The sequence below is a fragment of the Salmo trutta genome, chromosome 20 (assembly GCF_901001165.1).
Source record: "Salmo trutta chromosome 20, fSalTru1.1, whole genome shotgun sequence".
NCBI classification, from domain to species: Eukaryota; Metazoa; Chordata; class Actinopteri; order Salmoniformes; family Salmonidae; genus Salmo; species Salmo trutta.
The window spans coordinates 19,696,570-19,717,639 of record NC_042976.1 but is presented as its reverse complement, the minus strand read 5'-3'; the positions used below and the strand labels follow the sequence as shown (position 1 = coordinate 19,717,639).

The following is a 21,070-nucleotide window of genomic DNA, read 5'->3' as shown; positions in this document are numbered from 1 at the left end:
TATACATTATACTGTACATTATGCAACCTGTCTAAGTTTGTCTCTATGTGATTAAATGTAGCATTAATTGTATGTTTTTGTGTCTCTCTCTGTTTAGTTTCTCCCGACATTGAGTTCAGTGCTGATACTGCTCTTGTGTACAAGGCTGGTGAAAACATCAAACTGAACTGCAGTATCACTGGACGACCAGTGCCTCAGGTCATATGGTACAAGAACGGTAAAGAGATCGACAAGAAGATGTTGATTGATATCACAACTAACATCGGCTCCAGCAGCCTTTTCATCAGAGATGCTGATCGCGACCATCGTGGAGTGTACATGGTGGAAGCCAAGAACAGCTCTGGAACAAAGACAGAGAGTGTCAACATCAGAGTCTCAGGTTGGTTTAAAGATACAGTAGATTGTTACATTCTTTATTGTCTCTCAAATTGTTATGGAAATGATTTAAGTGGATGGATTCATGCTTAACCATTAACAATGTATGCTTTCTTCAGATACCCCTGGACCACCTGAGGGACCAGTGCGTTTCACTGGTATCACTGCAGAAAAGGCAACTGTCTGGTGGAACCCGCCAGAGAACGATGGATGTGCTGCAATCCTCTATTATACGGTGGAGAAGAGAGAAACATCTAGGATCTCCTGGGCAATGGTGACAAGCAAGTGTGAAGCTTGTTCATTCAATGCCACCAAGCTGATCAAGGGAAATGAGTACCAGTTCCGTATCTCTGCTGTCAACAAGTTCGGAGTTGGACGTCCTCTTGACTCTGATTCATTCATTGCACAGATGCAATTCAGTAAGTCCCACCAACCAACAACTTGTAAAGTGATCACTGACATGTATACTTATTTGCTATTAACTTCAATTATTATGTTTAACTAACACAAACAAATGTTGTTTTGTTTCACAGCCGTTCCAGAAGCCCCAGGAACACCAGACGCCACAAATGTGACTGGAGACACCATCACAATAGGCTGGACAAGACCCAGATCAGATGGTGGAAATGAGATCAAGCGCTACATCCTGGAGAGACGTGAGAAAAAGAGTTTGCAATGGGTGAAGGTTTCATCCAAAAGACCAATCACTGAGCTCAGACACAGAGTGACACACCTGACCGAAGGTAATGAATATGAATTCCGTGTCATGGCTGAAAATGGTGCCGGAATTGGACCAGCAAGCAGCACATCAAGACTCTTCAAGTGCAGAGAGCCAACAAGCGCACCAAGTGCTCCTTCACTGGTGAAGGTCACCGACTCCACAAAGTCATCTGTCACCCTGGAATGGATCAAGCCTGTGTTCGACGGTGGAATGGAGATAATTGGCTACATCATTGAGATGTGCAAGTCAAGCCTTAATGAATGGCACCAAGTCAATAGAACAACTTGCATCAACACAACATACACAGCTAAAGGTTTAACGGCTGGTGAGGAATATAGGTTCCGTGTGCGTGCAGTGAATGGGTCTGGAAAAGGAGAAGCGTGTGCAATTCCTAATCCAGTGCAAGCTGTTGATAGACTGACGTCACCAGAAATCACCCTTGATGCAGACTTCAAACAGACACACGTTGTGAAGAACGGTGCCACCGTCACTCTTCATATTGCCTTCTGTGGTAAACCAGCTCCGCTGGCTACATGGACCAAGGCAAGTGGAGAACTTGGTGTTATGACAGACGTCAACACAACTGACACATACAGTACCTTGACTATTGAGAGCTGTACCAGATATGACTCTGGAAAATATACCTTATCTCTTGAGAACAACGGTGGCCGCAAATCTATCACATTTACCGTGAAGGTGCTTGATACACCTGGACCTCCAGGAGCTATCAGCTTCAAGGATGTGACCAGAGGAGCTCTGACAATGCTGTGGGACGCTCCAGCCAACGACGGCGGAGCCCGCATTCAGCACTACATCGTAGAAAAGCGTGAGGCTAGTCGTCTCAGCTGGAAGTCAGTCAGTGAAAAATCTTCACGTCAAATGATCAGAATGACCAACCTAGGCATAGGTGTGCCTTACCTGTTCAGAGTCATCGCTGAAAATATGTATGGCAGGGGAGAACCCTGTGAGATGACTGAACCAATTACTGCAACTGAGGTGCCTGCTCCACCCAAGAGTCTTGACGTCATTGACACTACTAATTCCACTGCTATCTTGGCCTGGCTGAAACCTGAACACGACGGTGGCAGCCGCATCACAGGTTACATTGCTGAAGCCAAAGCAAAGGGCTCTGATCGCTGGGTTGTTGGCGGTCAAACCAAACTCCTGAAGTTAGTCATTGAGGGCTTGATTGAGAACACAGAATATGACTTCCGCATCAAGGCTATCAATGAGGCTGGTATCAGTGTCCCAAGAGATGCCTTAGCATCCGTTGTCATCAAGGAGCCTAAGATTGAGCCTACAGCAGATCTCAGTGGCATAACCAACCAGCTCATCACATGCAAGACTCACGATGCATTCACCATTGATATCCCCATCAGTGGCAGACCAGCTCCAAAGGCCACCTGGAAACTGGAGGAGATGAAGCTAAAAGAGACTGATCGAGTGATCATCAAGACTACCACAGAAAAGACCACCCTGGTGGTAAAAGACAGCAAGAGAGCAGACAGTGGAAAATACTACCTCACTCTGGACAATGCCGCCGGAGCAAAGACATTTGCTGTTACTGTCAACGTTGTTGGAAGACCCACTCCCCCAGTAGGACCCATTGAAATCTCTGCAGTGTCATCAGAAGGCTGTTCATTGGCTTGGACAGCACCAGAGGATGACGGTGGAACAGATATAGACAACTACATCATTGAGAAACGTGAATCTGGATCTACATCCTGGCAAGTGGTGAACTCAAGTTGTAAACGCACCACGATCAAAGTCAGCCATCTGACCAAATACATGGAGTACACCTTCCGTGTCTCTGCTGAGAGCAAGTATGGCGTGAGCAGGTCCATTGAATCCTCAGCTGTTGTCATTGAGCATCCATTCGGTAAGTTCTATGTACCTACATGTGTTAAATCAATTTACATTTGCTGTAATAGTTTGAAAAAGACACTAATGATGAATTGTTTTTATCTTATTCTCAATATCAGTTCCACCAAGTCCACCAACTCGCCCAGATGTGGTGACAGTATCTGCTACTGCTATTGGGATCAAGTGGGATCTGCCATATGCTGATGGCGGCAGCAAGGTGACTGGATACTGGATAGAGAAGAAGGAGAGAAACACCATTCTTTGGGTCAGGGAGAACAAGCTCCCATGCCTGGATACCCAATTCAAAGTATCCAGTCTCATTGAGGGCCTGGAGTACCAGTTCAGAGTTTATGCAATGAATATTTCTGGTCTCAGTAAAGCCAGTGAGGCCTCTAGACCAGTAGTGGCTTTGAACCCAGTCGGTAAGTGCAACATTCAAAGGACATTTTTCTAAATATTACTAGTCTCTTTGATCAATGTTGACATTTGACCTTTCTGCTGATTGCACATTCTTATTCTGTTTCCATGTAGATCCTCCTGGTAAACCAGAGGTGACTGATGTCACAAGGTCCTCAGCAACTATTGCATGGGGTATACCATTCAATGATGGTGGCAGCAAGATTGTCGGATATGTCGTGGAGCGCAAGCCATGGAGTGATGATGAGTGGGATGATGCCCACTGGTTGAAGTGCAACTACACCACCATCACGGAGACTCACTTCACAGTCAGAGGACTGGGTGAAGGAGAAATCTTTGAATTCCGTGTCATTGCCAGAAATGGAGCCGGAGTTCACAGTGCACCATCTGAAACAACAGGACCGATCACATGCAAGGATGAATACAGTAAGTTACTGTTAGATACTGTTAAGTGACTGTTACATTTACTCGTAGATAAACGTACATTTCACCACATTTCTTTTTTATGATTTATATTTTATTTTTGTCTATAGCTCCTCCCAAGGCTGAACTTGACAGCTCTCTTGTTGGAGAGCACGTCACTATCCAGGCTGGGTCAGACCTGGTCCTTGATGGTGTAGTTGGTGGTAAACCCGAACCCATAGTATGGTGGGCCAAGGGTGACAAGGTCCTGGAGCTGGGAGAGAAATACTCCCTGACATACACCAGTTCAAGGGCCATGGCCATCATCAAGTCCTGCAACAGAAATGACACTGGAAGATATGTTCTGACCGCGAAGAACGCCAGTGGAACCAAGACAGTGGCTGTCAATGTTAAAGTATTCGGTAAGAACATGGAAACAAATTGGAGTTCAACAAAATGTCTTCTTACACTGACTATTACCATAATAACACATTTGTATGTTTCACTTTGTATTTCCAGATACACCAGGGCCTCCTGAGGACAAGATCACAATCACCAGGGTGACAGAGGAGAAGTGCACTGTGTCTTGGAAGATGCCTCTGGAGGATGGTGGAGATCTGGTTACTCATTACATTGTTGATAGGCGTGAGACCAGCAGACTCAACTGGGTAATCATGGAGACTGAGTGCAAGACTCTGTCTTGTGTCAGCTCCAAACTGATCAAGAACAACGAGTACGTCTTCCGTGTCAGAGGAGTCAACAAGTTCGGACCTGGTGTGCCCTTGGAGTCCGAGCCTGTCATCGCCAGAAACGCATACAGTAAGTGTGCATCCAGTGGCCATCTCATTTTAGTAGAATCAAAACAATTTTAGTCTGATTCTAAGGCAAACCCCTTATTAAACATGATTTATTTTCCTATATCATTGCAGCTATCCCATCACAACCTGGAGCACCAGAAGTCATGGCTGTAGGAAAAGAGCACGTCATCATTGAATGGATGAAACCTGAGAGTGATGGTGGAAGTGAGATCAAGAATTACCTGGTGGACAAACGTGAGAAGAGCAGCTCCAGATGGACCAGGGTCAATAAGACCTTTACCATCTACGACATCCGCCTGAAGATCTCTGGTCTGCTGGAAGGCAGTGACTACCAGTTCCGTGTTACAGCCGTGAACACAGCTGGAAACAGCCAGCCCAGTGAAGCCTCTCAGTATGCCTATTGTAGAGAGCCAACATGTAAGTGATCAAACAGTCATTGTCTTAGATTTTAGTAACCATACCCCTTTGTTTATACAGATGAGGTCCATCTTTATAATCTTACCGTTTTTGTTTCTAAAAATTGACTTATGGTTGATTTTTGAAACACTGAAAAACTACTGCTGTTGAATAACCCATACTGTATTTTGTCTTTACCGATTCCAGACACTCCAGCCCCTCCTTCGATTCCACGTGTGATAGATTCCACCAAGCATAGCATTAGCTTGCAGTGGACCAGACCAATGTATGATGGTGGTGCTGATGTTGTTGGCTACGTGGTGGAGGTGCTTGAGGAAGGAACCGAGCAGTGGTACAGGGCCACTCAGAAGACTCTGAAGACCAATTTGTTTGTTGCCGCTGGACTTCAAAGCAACAAGAAGTACAGCTTCCGTGTCGCAGGAGTCAATAGTAATGGCACTGGGGAATTCAGCGAACCAAGTGTGGAAATTGAGCCGGTTGAGAAACTTTGTAAGTTTGTTTTTATGCTTTTACTGTCAATACTTCACAATGGCAGCATTAGTAATGTAAATGGTAACTTGGTACAACTGCCGTTTATACCAATGTCTACACTGAATCCCAGCCACTCCTTTACACTTTTACAGTTTTTATACATATGTTGTTAATATGCTGTCATTTTGGTCCCAACAGCAATCCCTGATCTTGATCTTCCTGATGATCTGAAGAAGACTGTGTGTCTGAGAGCTGGTAACACTCTGAGGCTGTTTGTCAATGTGACTGGAAGACCTGCACCAGTATTGACCTGGAGGAAACCTGGCATTGACCTGCAGAGCCGTGGGTTCATTGATACAACTGACAGTTACACTCAACTGATCGTTGAGAAGGTCCATCGTTACGATTCTGGCAAATACACCATTGAGGCTGAAAATCCATCTGGCAAGAAGTCAGCAACCATTCTCGTCAAAGTTTATGGTATGTTATGCGGTTACGTTGTCATACTTAAAATGGTTAAATGATTAAGAACTATCTGTAAGACATATCATTATTTAAAGAATAGTGAATTATATGATCTCTATGCTGTGAACAGTCAGTTAATCCTTTCTGTATTTTCCAGACACTCCTGGACCACCCGGTTCAGTTAGAGTCAAAGACTACACAAAGGAGTCTGTCGTCATCACATGGGATGTACCAAGTATTGACGGTGGAGCCCCTGTGAACAACTACATCATTGAGAAACGTGAAGCTTCAATGAAATCCTACAAGACAGTTACAACAGAATGCAGGAAGACCTTGTTCAGAATCACTGGCCTGGAGGAATCAGTACACTACTTCTTCAGAGTGTTACCAGAGAACATATATGGTGTAGGAGAACCATGTGAAATCCCTGAATCGGTGTTGGTCTGTGAAGTTCCCAGCCTTCCTCAGGATCTGCACATTGTGGATATCGGCAAGACCTCAGCAATCCTGAACTGGGAAAGACCTCTTCACGATGGTGGAAGCAGACTGATGGGCTACGTCATTGAAGCTAACATCGTTGGATCAGAAAGATGGAGTACAGTGGCCACCGTGAAACAGTCCATATCCCAGCACACCGTCACTGGTCTGACAGAGAAGGAGACTTATCTCTTCAGAATCAGAGCTACAAACAGCAGAGGACTCAGCGAGCCTAGGGAGATTACAGGATCTGTGATCATTCAGGAACAACTACGTATGTTATATTCTGAATCTTATCTGATACACATGGCAGTTAATCTATTTAAAATATGAAAGGTTTGATACATCTTTGAGATGTTCTAATTTTTTCAAAAACCATCTTTCCTTTTACAGTGGCGCCCTATATTGATCTGACCGGCATTCCACAGAAGATTGTCCATGTGCCAGCCGGCAAACCAATCAACATCAATATTCCTATAAAAGCCCAACCTGCTCCAGTTTGCAGCTGGTCCTTCAATGGTGCCAAGATGAAGGATAGTCTTGACCGGGTTAAGATTGAGTCTAATGGAAAATACACCAAACTGACTGTGCGTGAGACAACCATTGATGACACTGGAAGCTACACTCTTCAAGTGAAGAATTCCATAGGAACTGCAACAGAGATACTCAAAGTTATCATTCTTGGTAAGTGTGTGTGTTCTTGGTAAGCTTCCATACTTGTGTTTGTGCGTTCTTATGTTTTTGTTACTGTGTCATGTATTGGAAAATTTGAAGTACTAACCGTCTGCTTATTTCTATCTAGATAAACCTGGAATACCTACTGGACCAATCACAGTTGATGCTGTTGATGCCACATCGGTAACGGTCAGCTGGGAGCTACCAGAGAAGGATGGCGGTGCCAACGTCAGTGGCTATGTTGTTGAGCAGCGTGACGCTCACCGCCCCGGATGGCTACCAGTGTCCGAATCTGTCACAAGACCCACATTCAAGTTCACCAGACTGTCTGAGGGAACTGAGTACGTGTTCCGTGTGGCTGCAACCAACCGCTTCGGCATAGGAGGATTCTTGCAGTCTGAAGTTGTTGAATGCAAGAGTCTCAAGAGTAAGTCATCATAAATCATAAAACACATTAAATTCCACCCTTTGACAATATGTATTATACACTATGATTTAAACACCAAAACAGTGAGAAAAGTGCCCAAATTTGTGGACTTAGTTTTGATGAAGTTTTTATTTATACCCCTTTTTCATGATATCCAATTGGTAGTTACAGTCTTGTCCCATCTCTCCAACTCCCGTACGGACTCGGGAGAGGCGAAGTTCGAGAGCCATGCATCCTCCGAAACACGACCCTGCCAAGCCACACTGCTTCTTAACACATTGCTCGCTTAACCCGGTAGCCAGCCACACCAATGTGTCAGAGGAAACACTGTACAACTGGCGACCGAAATCAGCATGCATGTGCCCGGCCCGCCACAAGGAGTCACTAGAGCACGAGTGGCATAGCAGTCACTACAGACCCGGGTTCAACCCCAGGCTGTGTCACAGCCGGCCAAACCCTCCCCTAACCCGAACAATTTTGCACTGCGTCATGGGTCTCCCAGTCACAGCCGGCTGTGACACAGCCTGGGATTGAACCCGGGTCTGTAGTGACGCCTCTAGCACTGCGATGCAGTGCCTTAGAATGCTACGCCACTCGGGAGGCCCAGTTTTGATGAAGTTAAAGGAACGAGATGATGGTGGGCATAACTGATCTAATGTGAAATCTGTAATCTCTCCACAGCCGTACCCAGTGCACCAAACAGACCTGATGTACTGGATGTGACTCATGAAGGAATGACCATCACATGGCAGTCACCAGAAGAAGATGGAGGGTCCCAGGTGTCTGGATACATAATTGAGCGCAAAGAGGTCAGATCTGAAAGGTGGATGAGCATCGTTAAGAACCCAGTCACCATGACCAGATACAGATCATCTGGTCTGTGCGAAGGCAATGAGTATGAGTTCCGCGTGATCGCCCTGAACTCAAGAGGCTCGAGCAAACCCAGTATGGCATCTAAACCAGCTATCGCCATGGATCCCATTGGTATGTATCTGTAATCCTCTACCTTGTTTGTCATGCCCAACATTCGAATAGATAGTAAATTATGTAATTATTATGTTTTACTATTTTGCAATGTGTAATTCAACTCAATTATCCATGTGTCCAATTCCCCTGGAACTTAGCACCCATTTTCAAAGATGTATGCATAACCACAACTATTCTATTTGTTGTCTTTATCTAAACAGAGCCTCCTAGCACACCACAGTTCCCCATGGTTACAGACACCACCAGAACGTCTGTGTCTCTGGCTTGGAGTCCTCCTGAGGAAGAGGGTGGTTCCGTCGTCACTGGTTACCTGATTGAGATGCAGAAGCTGGACCAGGTGGAATGGACAATGTGCAACACGACACCCATAAAGATCTGTGAATACACTCTGACACACATGCCTCAGGGAGCTGAGTACAAGTTCCGTGTGATGGCCTGCAACGCTGGTGGACCCGGAGAGCCAGTCGAGATCCCAGGAATCGTCAAGGTTACAGAAATGCTTGGTAAGGGATTAAATATGTGTTTAGAGTGCCATGAAGAGCTGTATTTTGTATTTTGCTTTTGAAGCTTGTGTCAAATTGGAACTAACCTAACGATGTCTGTATGATTCATTTCAGACTATCCTGATTACGAACTGGACCCCAAATACGAGGAAGGCTATGTGGTCAGACAAGGAGGAGTCATCAGGCTGTCTGTGCCAATCAAGGGTAAACCAGTCCCTATCTGCAAGTGGACAAAGGAAGGCCGAGATGTCTCTCACCGAGCTATGATCGCCACCAATGATGATATCACTGAACTTGTGATCAAAGAAGCCCACAGAGACGACACCGGAACATATGACCTGGTGCTGGAGAACAAATGTGGCAGGAAGGCTGTCTACATCAATGTTAAAGTGATTGGACGTCCAGACACACCTGAAGGCCCTCTTGAGTTTGATGATATCCAGGCTCGCTCCGTAAGAGTCAGCTGGAGACCTCCCTCTCAAGACGGTGGCTCTGATATCCTGGGTTACATCGTTGAAAGGCGTGAGGTATCAAAGGTAGCATGGTACACTGTGGACTCAAGAGTGGTGGACACAGCTCTGGTGGTCAAGGGACTGAAGGAGAATGTTGATTACCACTTCAAGATCACTGCTGAAAACCAATTTGGTGTGAGCAGATCTCTCAAATCAGATGAATGTGTCACTCCAAAGACACCCCTGTGTAAGTATTGTTTTTAATATTCATAATTATTTTTCTGCAAATGTGAAATGTATTATTGTGTTAGTTATAATTCCTCACTTCTTCTATTTACAATTATGCAATTATTTTTTGTATACAACAGCTCCTCCAGAACCTCCAATCAACCCACCAGAAGTTATGGATGTCACAAAGAGCACTGTTGCTCTATCTTGGGGCAGACCAAAGGATGATGGTGGCGCCCGCATTACAGGATATTACGTTGAGAGGAGAGAGGTGTCCACAGAGAAGTGGGTGCGTCACAACAAGACCCACATCACCACTACAATGTACAGTCTCACTGGACTCATCCCTGATGCTGAATACCTGTTCCGTGTCGTGGCACAAAACGACATTGGTCAGAGTGAACCTGGACCAGTATCTGAAAATGTTATATGCAAAGATCCATTTGGTAAGTATATAATAGGTCTTTATATTATACATTTAATAATATTTAGAAATAATATCAATAATACAGTACTTCAAAAGATGAATGATTGCAATTTCATTGTTAACTCTCTCTTTGGATAGACAAACCCGGTCAACCAGGTGAGATTGATATCATCTCTGTTGCCAAAGACTTTATCACTATTCACTGGCTGCGGCCAGAATGTGATGGTGGCAAAGAGATCCTGGGTTACTGGATTGAGTTTAGACAGGCAGGAGAAAGTGCCTGGAAGAAATGCAACAAGGAGCGTTCCAAGGACAGACAGTTCACCATGGGTGGTCTGATGGAGGCTACAGAGTACGAGTTCAGAATCCTTGCAGAAAATGAAACCGGAATGAGTAGACCTCGCAGGACCGCCATGGGCATCAAGACTAAATTGAGCTGTACGTTGGTGCAATATTTTAATTGTCAATTATCATAAGATACTGTAAGTGCCTTACATTATAAACATCAGTGCAATGCATCATTGCTTTTCAATAATGTTAATTCTCTGATTATATTTCAACAGTGGGAGAGGCTCCTAGTCTCAAGGAAGACATGGCAGATGTCATTACAAAACTTGGCGAATCAGGAACTCTGACATGCCAGATTATTGGACGTCCCCTTCCTGAAATCAGATGGTACAGATATGGCAAAGAGCTGATCCAGAGCCGCAAGTACAAGATGAGTTCTGATGGTCGCAACCATTCACTGACAGTGGCCACAGATGAACAGGAAGATGAGGGCATGTACACTTGCAGAGCTGTCAATGAAGCCGGTGAAACAGAGTCCAGCGGCAAGCTGCGCTTGCAGGCTGCACCTGCTTTCCACCCTGGATTCCCATTGAAGGAGAAATACACTGCAGGGTGTGGAACAAGTCTTCGTCTCCATGTTGTCTACATTGGACGTCCAATTCCTCAAATCATGTGGTTCTATGCAAAGAAGCCTCTCAACGCTTCTGAAAACGTGATAATTGAAAACACTGAGAGTTACACTCATCTGGTTATAAGGAATGTACAGCGCAAGACAAACGCTGGAAGATACAAGGTGCAATTGACCAACAAATTTGGAACTGTTGAAACCACACTCAAGGTTGAAATTCAAGGTAACAGTTTTTTTCCACAACTATTATTGCAATAATATCATTGGTAATTTTATAAACTGAACCAATTTTCTTGCTTTGTTTTCAGATAAACCTACCAAACCCGAGGGGCCTATTGTTGTTGATGCTGTGTTGAAGAGCGCAGTGATCATCAGCTGGAAACCACCGAAGGATGACGGTGGATCAATGATCACCAATTACATTGTGGAGAAACGAGAAGCAAAGGAAGGCGAGCAGTGGCATCTGGTGTCATCGTCAGTCTCAGGAAACACTTGCAGGATTCCAAATCTAATTGAAAATGCTGGATACTACTTCCGTGTTTCTGCTCAGAACCAGTATGGAGTCAGTGAGGCACTTGAGGTTCCAAGTGTTCTCATTATCAAGAGTCCATTCGGTAAGTATGCTTGCTGACAGTGATAAATATAGCAAATAGATAATGTTTACTGTAACGATTAAGAGAATAATGCACTTCTATAAAATCAATCTCATTGTTTGTTCCTCAGAAAAACCTGGAATTCCCATGCAGCCTGTTGTCACAGAAGTGACCAAGGATTCTTGTCTTGTGTTCTGGAAACCGCCAAAAGACGATGGAGGTGCAAAGATAAATAACTATTTCCTGGATAAACGAGAGAAGAAACAGAACAAATGGATCGCTTGTACATCCAATGAAATCCACGAGACACATTTCTCTGTAAAAGGCCTTCTTGAGGGCTTTGAGTATGAGTTCCGTGTGAAATGTGAAAACATGGGTGGTGAAAGTGATTGGAGTGAGGTGTCAGAGGCCATCATTCCCAAATCAGGTCTCACAATGAAACCTCCTGTCTTCAGAGAGGAAATGAGACCAGACATGATTGTGAAGTTTAAATCCAATGCTACATTTGTCACCAAAATTGTTGGACATCCCATCCCTGCCGTGAAATGGTACAAGAATGGCAAAGAAATTGTTTCAGATGGAGTCAAAATCAAATTGCAAGAATTCAAGGGAGGCTATTACCAACTTATTATTGCTAATGCTGAGGACAGTGACACAGGTGTCTATCAAGTCAGGGCAACAAACCAAGGAGGATCTATCTCTACAACAGTGAATCTGACTGTTGAAGGTAAAAAAAATTATAGGCTGTTGAAAAGAGGAAATGATGTGTTAAACATATACATTTTTATTTAAGAAAGTTTGAAATCCCTTACATTTCAGAACAAATGTAGGTCAGTTTGCATTTTATTTGCATTTGTTAAGAATTGATATACTGAAATAATGTATATTCTTTATCTACTGTCTACTCCAGTTCCTGCCAAGATCCACCTACCTCTAGAACTGCAAGGCATGGGGGCAGTCCATGCTGTCAAGGGTGAAGTGGTTACCATTAAGATTCCAATCAGTGGCAAACCCGACCCTCAAATCCAATGGCAGAAGGGACCAGAGATCATGGGATCATCTGCCCACACTCAAGTGATTGTCACAAGATCATTTACTTCACTCGTCTTTCCTAAAGGAGTTCAGAAGAAGGATACAGGTTACTATGTAATCACTGCCAAGAACAGATTCGGAGTTGACAAACAGACCATTGAAGTTGCCGTGGCAGATGTACCAGATCCTCCTAAGGGCATTAAAGTCAGTGAAATCACTAGAGATTCTATCACTCTAACCTGGAGTCCTCCTGAAAAAGATGGCGGAAGCCCTATCATCAACTACATTATCCAGAAGTGCCCCACATCAGGTGACAGGTGGATCCTCGCTGGTAAAACCAACGAGCCTAAATACACCATGATCGCTCTGTTTGGCAAGACAAAGTACCAGTTCCGTGTCATTGCGGAGAACCAGTTTGGTCTGAGCGATCTTTCTGAATCAACTGAGCCTGTTACAACAATAGAGGATAAATCTGTTATCAGAAACTACGATGAAGAAGTTGATGAAGCTAGAGAAATCACCAAAGAAGAGGCTCCACATTCATCAAAGATCAAGATGGTAGCTGCCCAATACACAATATCTGAAGAGCTGGCACGTGCCGGAACATTTGGCGTTGTTCATCGCTGTGTTGAAAACAAGTCCAAGAAGACATTCATGGCCAAGTTTATCAAGATTAAAGGTACTGATCAGGAGCTAGCTGCTAGGGAAATTGAGACACTCAATCTTGCTAAACACAAGAACTTCATGTACCTACACGAGTCCTTTGACAGTTTGGAAGAAATGGTCTTGATCTACGAGTTTATCTCAGGCGTGGACATCTTTGAACGACTTGGCACAGGCAACTTTGAGCTCTCAGAACTGGAGATTGTTAGGTACCTGAGACAGGTGTGCTCAGCTCTGAAGTTCTTGCACAAACTCAACTATGCTCATTTTGAAATCAAACCTGACAACATTGTCTACACCACAAGAAAGAGCACAAACATCAAAATTATTGAAATGGGCCAGGCTAGATTACTGACTCCTGGAGAAAATATCAGAATCAATTTCACTGCACCAGAGTACTGTGCACCTGAAGTCCACTGCCATGGTCTTGTCAGCACTGCAACTGACATGTGGTCAGTTGGTGTGCTAACCTATGTGCTCCTCAGTGGACTTAACCCCTTCGCAGCAGAATCAACCACAAAAATGATTGAAAATATCTCAAATGCAGAATACATCTTTGACAGTGAGGCCTTCAAAGAGACCAGCATCGAAGGTATGGACTTCTGTGACAGACTTCTATGTAAAGACCTGAAGAAACGTATGACTGCTCATGAAGCTTTGGAACATTCTTGGCTTAGGTTGAAGCTGGAACACCTCAGCACAAAGACTATCAAAACATTGAGGCACAGAAGATACTACCAGACGTTGGTGAAGAAAGACAGAGAGACAATCGTCTCAGCAGCGCGTGTTGCTTTTGGTGGTGGATTCAGGAGTTACAGAGGTTATGCAGTTGGCAAAGTCAAGATTGCGTACCCTGCAGAAGGTCTGAGAGCCGGTCCAGTCATGCATGGATCTTCAGAGGAAGGTGGGCATGTCAGATTTGTTTGCAACATTGAAAACTACGACGAAACCACAAAAGCAATTTGGTACTTTGGCACCCGCCAGTTAACAGCAAGTCACAAATATGAAATCAGCTACTTCAAAGGAGTTGCTAGCATCTACGTCAAGGAAATTGAAACATCTGATGATGGTGTCTACAGATGCAAAGTTGTCAGTCAGGATGGTGAAGATAGTGCCTATGGAGAACTCTTCGTCAAAACTGTGAGATGCTATCGTGAACACTTTATTGGACGCTCACTCACAAAGAAGAGAAAGCTTGATAAGCAAAGACTTATGCAGAGACCACCAGAGTTCACTCTGCCTCTGTACAACCGCACTGCTTACATCGGTGAAGATGTTCGTTTCGGTGTAACCATAACAGTGCATCCAGAGCCAACAGTAACATGGTTGAAGGCTGGACAAAAAATCAAACGAGATGATAAGAAGTACACTTTCATTAGTGACAAGGGTCTTTATCAATTGATGATACACAATCTTAAACTTGATGATGATGATGAATATACTGTTATGGCCCACAACAGGTTTGGTGAAGACAGTTGCACAGCACGTCTGACAGTGACACCTCACCCTGTTAGTGAAGACACCATGAGGCCAATGTTCAAACGGCTGTTGGCTAACGTGGAGTGTGTAGAGGGCCATAGTGTCCGTTTTGACTTGAGGGTCTCTGGAACACCTGCACCAACCCTGAAGTGGGAGAAGGATGGCAGGCCATTGGAATTCAACCAACAAATCGCAGTTGTCCAAGAGGATGTAGACTATCACGTTCTGCATATCAGAGAAACTCTTGTTGAGGATTCAGGTCTTTACAAAGTTACCGCAACAAACTCTGTTGGATCAGTGTGTTGCCAGGCCACACTGAAGGTGGACCGCATTACATATAAAAGAAGAGAATATAAGAGTGAGGCGGAACAACAGAAGTATGTTCAAAAACAAATTGACAAGACACTGAAAATGGCACAGTGCCTTTCCACCACGGAAGTTACTGGATTCAACCAAGCGGCTCAAGAGGCTTTGAAACACGCTGCAGACATATACAAGCCAGGAGTGAGCACCAAACACTGCGAGGGTGAATTTGATATCACAGAAGAAAAACCATTCGTAAAGATCGAGGAAAGGAAACTTTGCATGCCATATAAAATTCCTGAGCCACGCGTCCATGATGCAAGTGCTCTGGATGAAGACCTGTTGATTAAACACTTTGTACCTTTGTCTGACATGAAGTGGTACAAGAAACTCAGAGATCAGTATGAAATGCCTGAGCGGATGGAGAAGATTGTACAGAAGAGACAGAAACGCATTCGTCTCTCCAGGTGGGAGCAATTCTATGTCATGCCCCTTCCTAGAATTACTGACCAGTATAGGCCTAGATGGCGTATTCCAAAGCTCACACAAGATGACTTGGAAACAGTAAGACCAGCAAGACGGTCACCTTCTCCTGGATCAGAGGCATCCTTCAGGTCAAGAAGACGCTCCCTGGGTGATATGAGTGATGAAGAGCTTCTGCAGCCCATTGACGATTACCTCTCAATGAAGAAAGCTGAGGAGGAAAGGCTCCAACTTGACGAGGAGCTTGAACTTGGCTTCTCTGCCTCCCCACAAAGCAGCCCTGTCCGGTTTGAGTTATCTGCTCTGCGTCATGAAGCAAAGAAACATGTTGCAAGAAGAGAAGTATCACAAGTAACCGAGCACAAGGTCAAGAGAACAGAAGTTTCACAGTTCATGAGGAGGAGAAGATCACTGTCTCCTACATACATTGAGCTGATGCGCCCTGTTTCTGAGCTGATAAGAGCTCCTCGCCCATGTCCTCTAGAGCCAGAGGAGATTGTGGAAAGGAGATCACCCACCCCTGAGAGGACGCGTCCACACTCCCCCAGCCCCCCAGCTTCAGCTGAGAGATCCTCCCGCTCAACCTCAAGATTTGAGAGGTCGACCAGATTCGACATCATGTCCAGATACGAGTCAAGAAAGGCTGCACTGAAATCTGAGCGCAAGTACCAGACAGTGACCCAAACACCCTTCAGCCTCGACCACGCCCCACGTGTGACCGTGAGAATGCGTTCCCATCGCGTCCCATGTGGTCAGAATACAAAGTTCACTCTGAATGTCCAAGCGAAGCCTGAGGCTGAGATCCAGTGGTTCCACAATGGACAACTGATTCAACAAAGTGAGAAGTTCCGCTTCACAAACATGAGTGGAGTGCTGTCTATACAGATCTGTGATTGTCAGGCAGAGGACAGTGGCACGTACCGTGTTGTTTGCTCAAACTCAAAGGGAGAAGCGTCCGACTATGGTATCCTTGATGTTTCTGAAGGTGAATTCTCCACATATACATCACGTCGTAAAGATGAGGAGGCTCCACAACCATTTGTTCCTGATATCACAAAGACAGACCATTACCACATATCATCTTTCAAGGCAGCTTCCTCCTCAGCAACACACATGGAGGTGAAAGAAAGTAAATCAAAGTTAACTGAAACACGTGAAACATATGAAAGATATGATACATCTGAACGATTTGTATCTGCATCTGAAAAATATGCTGCATCCGCTAAGTATGCATCAACTGAATACTTATCATCTGCAGCATCCTTATCATCAGCATCTTCTGGAAAGTTTGGATTGACTGAAAGATACTTGTCGGGTGAAAGACATGCATCGTCTGAAAGATACGCATTATCAGAAACATATGCTTCATCTGAAACAAAAATTAGGGCTATGGAGGTGTCAGAAGTTGAGCAAGTGACTGTTCATAAAGGCAAGTCGACTCTGGCAGCCAGAATAATAACTAAACCACAGTCTATAACAGTTAATGAGGGAGAGACTGCTCAATTCACTTGCGACATTGATGGCGAACCAGCACCATGTGTTACATGGATGCATGAGGGACAAGTCATTGTATCCTCTCATCATCGTATGGTGTCAACCACGCAGTACAAGTCTACCTTTGAAATTTCCTCTGTCCAATCTTCTGATGAAGGAAGCTACACATTGGTGGTTGAGAATGCTGAGGGCAGACAAGAGACTCGGTTTAGCCTGACTATTTTCAGAGCAATTGTTGAAGAGGAGGTTGTTGTCTCAGTGAAGTCACCAGAGCCTGGATTCAAGTCTCCTGAACGAGTAGCTTCGCCTCCCAGTGTTTCCCCAACCCCTACCTCATCAATCAAGTCTCCTAAACCAATCATGTCACCCACTAGTGGGAAGTCGCCAACCCCATCAATCAAGTCTCCTGAACCAATTACTTCGCCTCCAAGGGTGAAGTCCCCTCCCCCAGTCAAGTCTCCTGAGCCAGTCATGTCGCCAAAGGGAGTGAAATCACCTCCCAGGGTCAAGTCTCCTGAACCAGTTGTATCACCTCCAAGGGTGAAGTCCCCTCCCCAAGTCAAGTCTCCTGAACCAATCATGTCGCCAAAGAGAGTAAAATCACCTCCCAGAGTCAAGTCTCCTGAACCAGTTGTCTCACCTCCAAGGGTGAAGTCCCCTCCCCCAGCCAAGTCTCTTGAACCAAAAGGAGTGAGGTCACCTCCCCAAGTCAAGTCTCCTGAACCAAAAGGAGCGAAGTCACCTCCCCAAGTCAAGTCTCCTGAACCAATCACTTCACCTAAGAGAATCAAATCCCCACTAACTGTGAAATCCCCAACTCCTAAAGCTCCAAAGATTGTCCACCAACTCACAGCCGAAACCTCAAAAGACAAAGTGAGAATGTCCTGTGTATCTGAAAGCAGCGTGAGAGAAGTTGTGTGGTACAGGAATGGAGTGAAACTGACACAGAGCAGTCACTATGAGTTCCACATGTCTGTGGATGGACATTGTTCCCTCATTATCAATGACCTCTCTGAGAAGGACCAGGGAGAATACTCCTGTGAGCTCATCGCAGAAGGAGGAGTCTCTGCTAAATCTTCATTCTCATTTGTCGGCCAAGTGTTCCAATCCATCTACACAAAAGTCACAGCTTATGAGCAGCAACACATGGCCATGAAAGGTAAGTTCTGCCATAAAACATTTTTTTTGACTAAACTCAATTCTGTACCAATTCTATACAAGTTTGTACATGCATGTTTCTAGTGGTTCCCTGTCTCTTTTCGTCTATTTCAGTGAAAACCAAACAAGTAACAATGAGTCAAAAAGAGGCATCTATGGCTATGGCTTCCCATGCAAGTTCAGAACAGGTCATTAAGAAAGAAATCCACGGAGGAGCTAAGATGATGATGATGGGGGAGAGTGCTGCTCTTAGTAGCATGCAGGAAAGCTTCTCTTCCCAATCAGCCCACATGGCTTCTTCTTCTATGCATCAGGAGACCTCTTTCAGCAGCTCCAGTATGGCCAGTATGTCTAGCATGGCTGCCATGGCTGCTGAAATGCAGATGGAAACCATGTCTCTATCTAGCATGTCTTCCATGACATCTTCCCATGCCATGAGCTCCAGCAGTATGACCGAAATGATGAGTCACTCTCACCTGGAGGGGTCCTCCATGAGATCCATTGCACAGGGTATGCTAGGTGAGTATCTCATACATGCTTATGACATACAAGTCTTACAATGCATTATAGCCGCATCATAGTGCATTATACCTTCAGGCTTTAAACAAGCAATCTGCAGCTGCTACATACAGTTTTGGACTTATAAATGAATGATATGTACCCATTGATTCTTGAAGAATATAACTTATAAATGCCTCATGAGCTTAGTTCAACTGTCATACCTCACCAGAATCCAAAATAGAAACTTGTTTTACTCCAATGTTTTTAAACAATGTAAATGTAAGCAAACACTATATCACTATAAAATCTAGTTAAAAATATAATTTTGATATCATGGATGGTCAGTCCTTGCATCCATAGCACTGTCTATGCATTTGAGAGTGGTTAAATTTCTCCATCCCTCAGCTTTTTACCGAAACAGGGGAACATTTTAATTGTTTCAACTTCGGATTACCCCTTTAAGTGAAATATTACCCATATTTGTAGTGGTGTAGTTGTCAAAGTATTTGTTTGTGTTTTCTCTAAAAGGTGCAACAGGTGCACCAAGAATTGAAGCTCTCCCAGAGGATATAACCATTGAACTTGGGAAGGTTCTCACCGTAGCCTGTGCTTTCTCCGGAGAGCCCACACCTAACATCGAATGGTCCCGCAGTGGAAAAACCTTGCCTGGTGAGGAGCATGGCAGTAGGTTCCACATTGAGACCTCAGAGGACCTCACTACACTCATCATCACCAGTGTGAAAGAGGAGGATGCTGGAGTGTACACCCTCAAACTGTACAATGACTTTGGATCTGACACTGCAACAGTAACTGTAAGCATTCGATCATAAAAAAAAAAACAGTCAAAATATTTCTATCCTCCCCTTTCCCAACTTCAATGCTTTTTATTTATTAATTTAACAAAAAATAATCTTACTTGATAAAGACCTGGATTTCTGTTATTGTAAATATGAACTATTTTTATACCAAACATGACATTAATTTATGCCAAACTAGACTAAAGTCTAAAGTTGTTATAAAATGTGCCATATTGGATAATTATGACTTAGGATTTTTGATCCATTTTTCTGTGACATGTACATAATGTATATAGCCGAATTTAACGGTTATGGAAAATGTATGAATTGTTATTTATGACAATATTAACTAAAACAAATGGAACTGAAATGTTTAAAAGGAGAAAGTTTCGCATGAAACGAATACCCTGTTAAACCTGAAACTAAACTATGTGCCTCAACAAAAAGTTGAAGTCTTAAGATTTCCTCAACAGGTAGAGAGGCTCCCTGTTGAAGTTTATACTTAATCAGAGAGACGAGATGTTAGACACTGTATGTTATTACCTGCAGTGTTATTATCATACTCCTATGAATTGTAACATGATCATAAGACCCTGAGTGGTGTTTGCATAAACCCTCATGTAAGTAGCACAACTAGGTCTTGTGTTCAGACTGACTATGTCATAACCACCATTTTAATGACATGCTCAACGTGCAAGCGGCCTGCACTTGAGCTGAAATGTTTTTTTTTGTGTGCTCTGTTTCTGGCAAATGACTGCTTGATTGATATTCTGAACAACATCAACCTGGCCATTAAAAATTGAAAGTCCATCAGGCACTTTTTTTGCAGAATCAGAGCCATCTCTTGGAGGTTTGCTTGAGTGCGTTACCTTTGTGTGTTAGCTTTAGAATTTCACCTTGTCAGGTGTTAGGGCAAACATCAAGCAAGTGTACCACAGCGACAACAACTGCTGTGTTAAAATTAAAAGAAAAGCAAATGTATTAACTGTTCTGCCCTGCACTTTCGTTTGATTTAAATTAGAATTGTAGAATTAAATGCAACCTCCCCTTGATTTAATAAAGCATGATATCAGCACTAAAATGTTTTATGATTTGTGTTCTTTATTTGTATGCAAGCATGTATGTATGTATGTATGTATGTATGTATGTATGTATGTATGTGTGTATGTGTGTATGTGTGTGTGTGTGTGTGTGTGTGTGTGTGTGTGTGTGTGTGTGTGTGTGTGTGTGTGTGTGTGTGTGTGTGTGTGTGTGTGTGTGTGTGTGTGTGTGTGTGTGTGTGTGTGTGTGTACTGTATGTATGTATGTATACACTGAACAAAAATATAAATGCAACATGCAACAATTTCAAATATTTTATTGAGGTAAAGTTCATATAAGGAAATCAGTCAATTGAAATAAGTTCATAAGGAAGACCTGCTCTTTCCATGGCAAAAACTAAACAGGTTGAATCTACTTCAATCATTATAGATGAAGGGACAGCTTTGAGACTATTGAGACATGGATTGTGTATGTGTGCCATTCGG

At 43.8% G+C, this 21,070-nt stretch overlaps 1 protein-coding gene across 1 annotated transcript in view; it reads left to right on the top strand.

The window, feature by feature from the left end:
* ttn.2 (titin, tandem duplicate 2) overlaps positions 1-20,625 on the top strand; it is a 189,878-nt gene extending 169,253 nt beyond the window's left edge. Inside the window, exons 171-194 of the mRNA XM_029702494.1 lie at positions 98-379; positions 495-794; positions 909-2,975; positions 3,079-3,381; positions 3,491-3,802; positions 3,910-4,200; positions 4,298-4,597; positions 4,708-5,013; positions 5,200-5,502; positions 5,683-5,964; positions 6,107-6,700; positions 6,820-7,110; positions 7,229-7,528; positions 8,210-8,512; positions 8,716-9,018; positions 9,133-9,717; positions 9,839-10,144; positions 10,264-10,563; positions 10,689-11,264; positions 11,350-11,655; positions 11,765-12,361; positions 12,545-18,247; positions 18,361-18,765; positions 19,276-20,625. Of these exons, the coding sequence (XP_029558354.1) occupies positions 98-379; positions 495-794; positions 909-2,975; positions 3,079-3,381; positions 3,491-3,802; positions 3,910-4,200; positions 4,298-4,597; positions 4,708-5,013; positions 5,200-5,502; positions 5,683-5,964; positions 6,107-6,700; positions 6,820-7,110; positions 7,229-7,528; positions 8,210-8,512; positions 8,716-9,018; positions 9,133-9,717; positions 9,839-10,144; positions 10,264-10,563; positions 10,689-11,264; positions 11,350-11,655; positions 11,765-12,361; positions 12,545-18,247; positions 18,361-18,765; positions 19,276-19,577 (15,617 nt within the window). The 3' untranslated portion in view covers positions 19,578-20,625. The remainder of the gene's footprint in view (positions 1-97; positions 380-494; positions 795-908; positions 2,976-3,078; positions 3,382-3,490; positions 3,803-3,909; positions 4,201-4,297; positions 4,598-4,707; positions 5,014-5,199; positions 5,503-5,682; positions 5,965-6,106; positions 6,701-6,819; positions 7,111-7,228; positions 7,529-8,209; positions 8,513-8,715; positions 9,019-9,132; positions 9,718-9,838; positions 10,145-10,263; positions 10,564-10,688; positions 11,265-11,349; positions 11,656-11,764; positions 12,362-12,544; positions 18,248-18,360; positions 18,766-19,275) is intronic.
* The last annotated feature ends 445 nt before the right edge of the window (positions 20,626-21,070 follow it).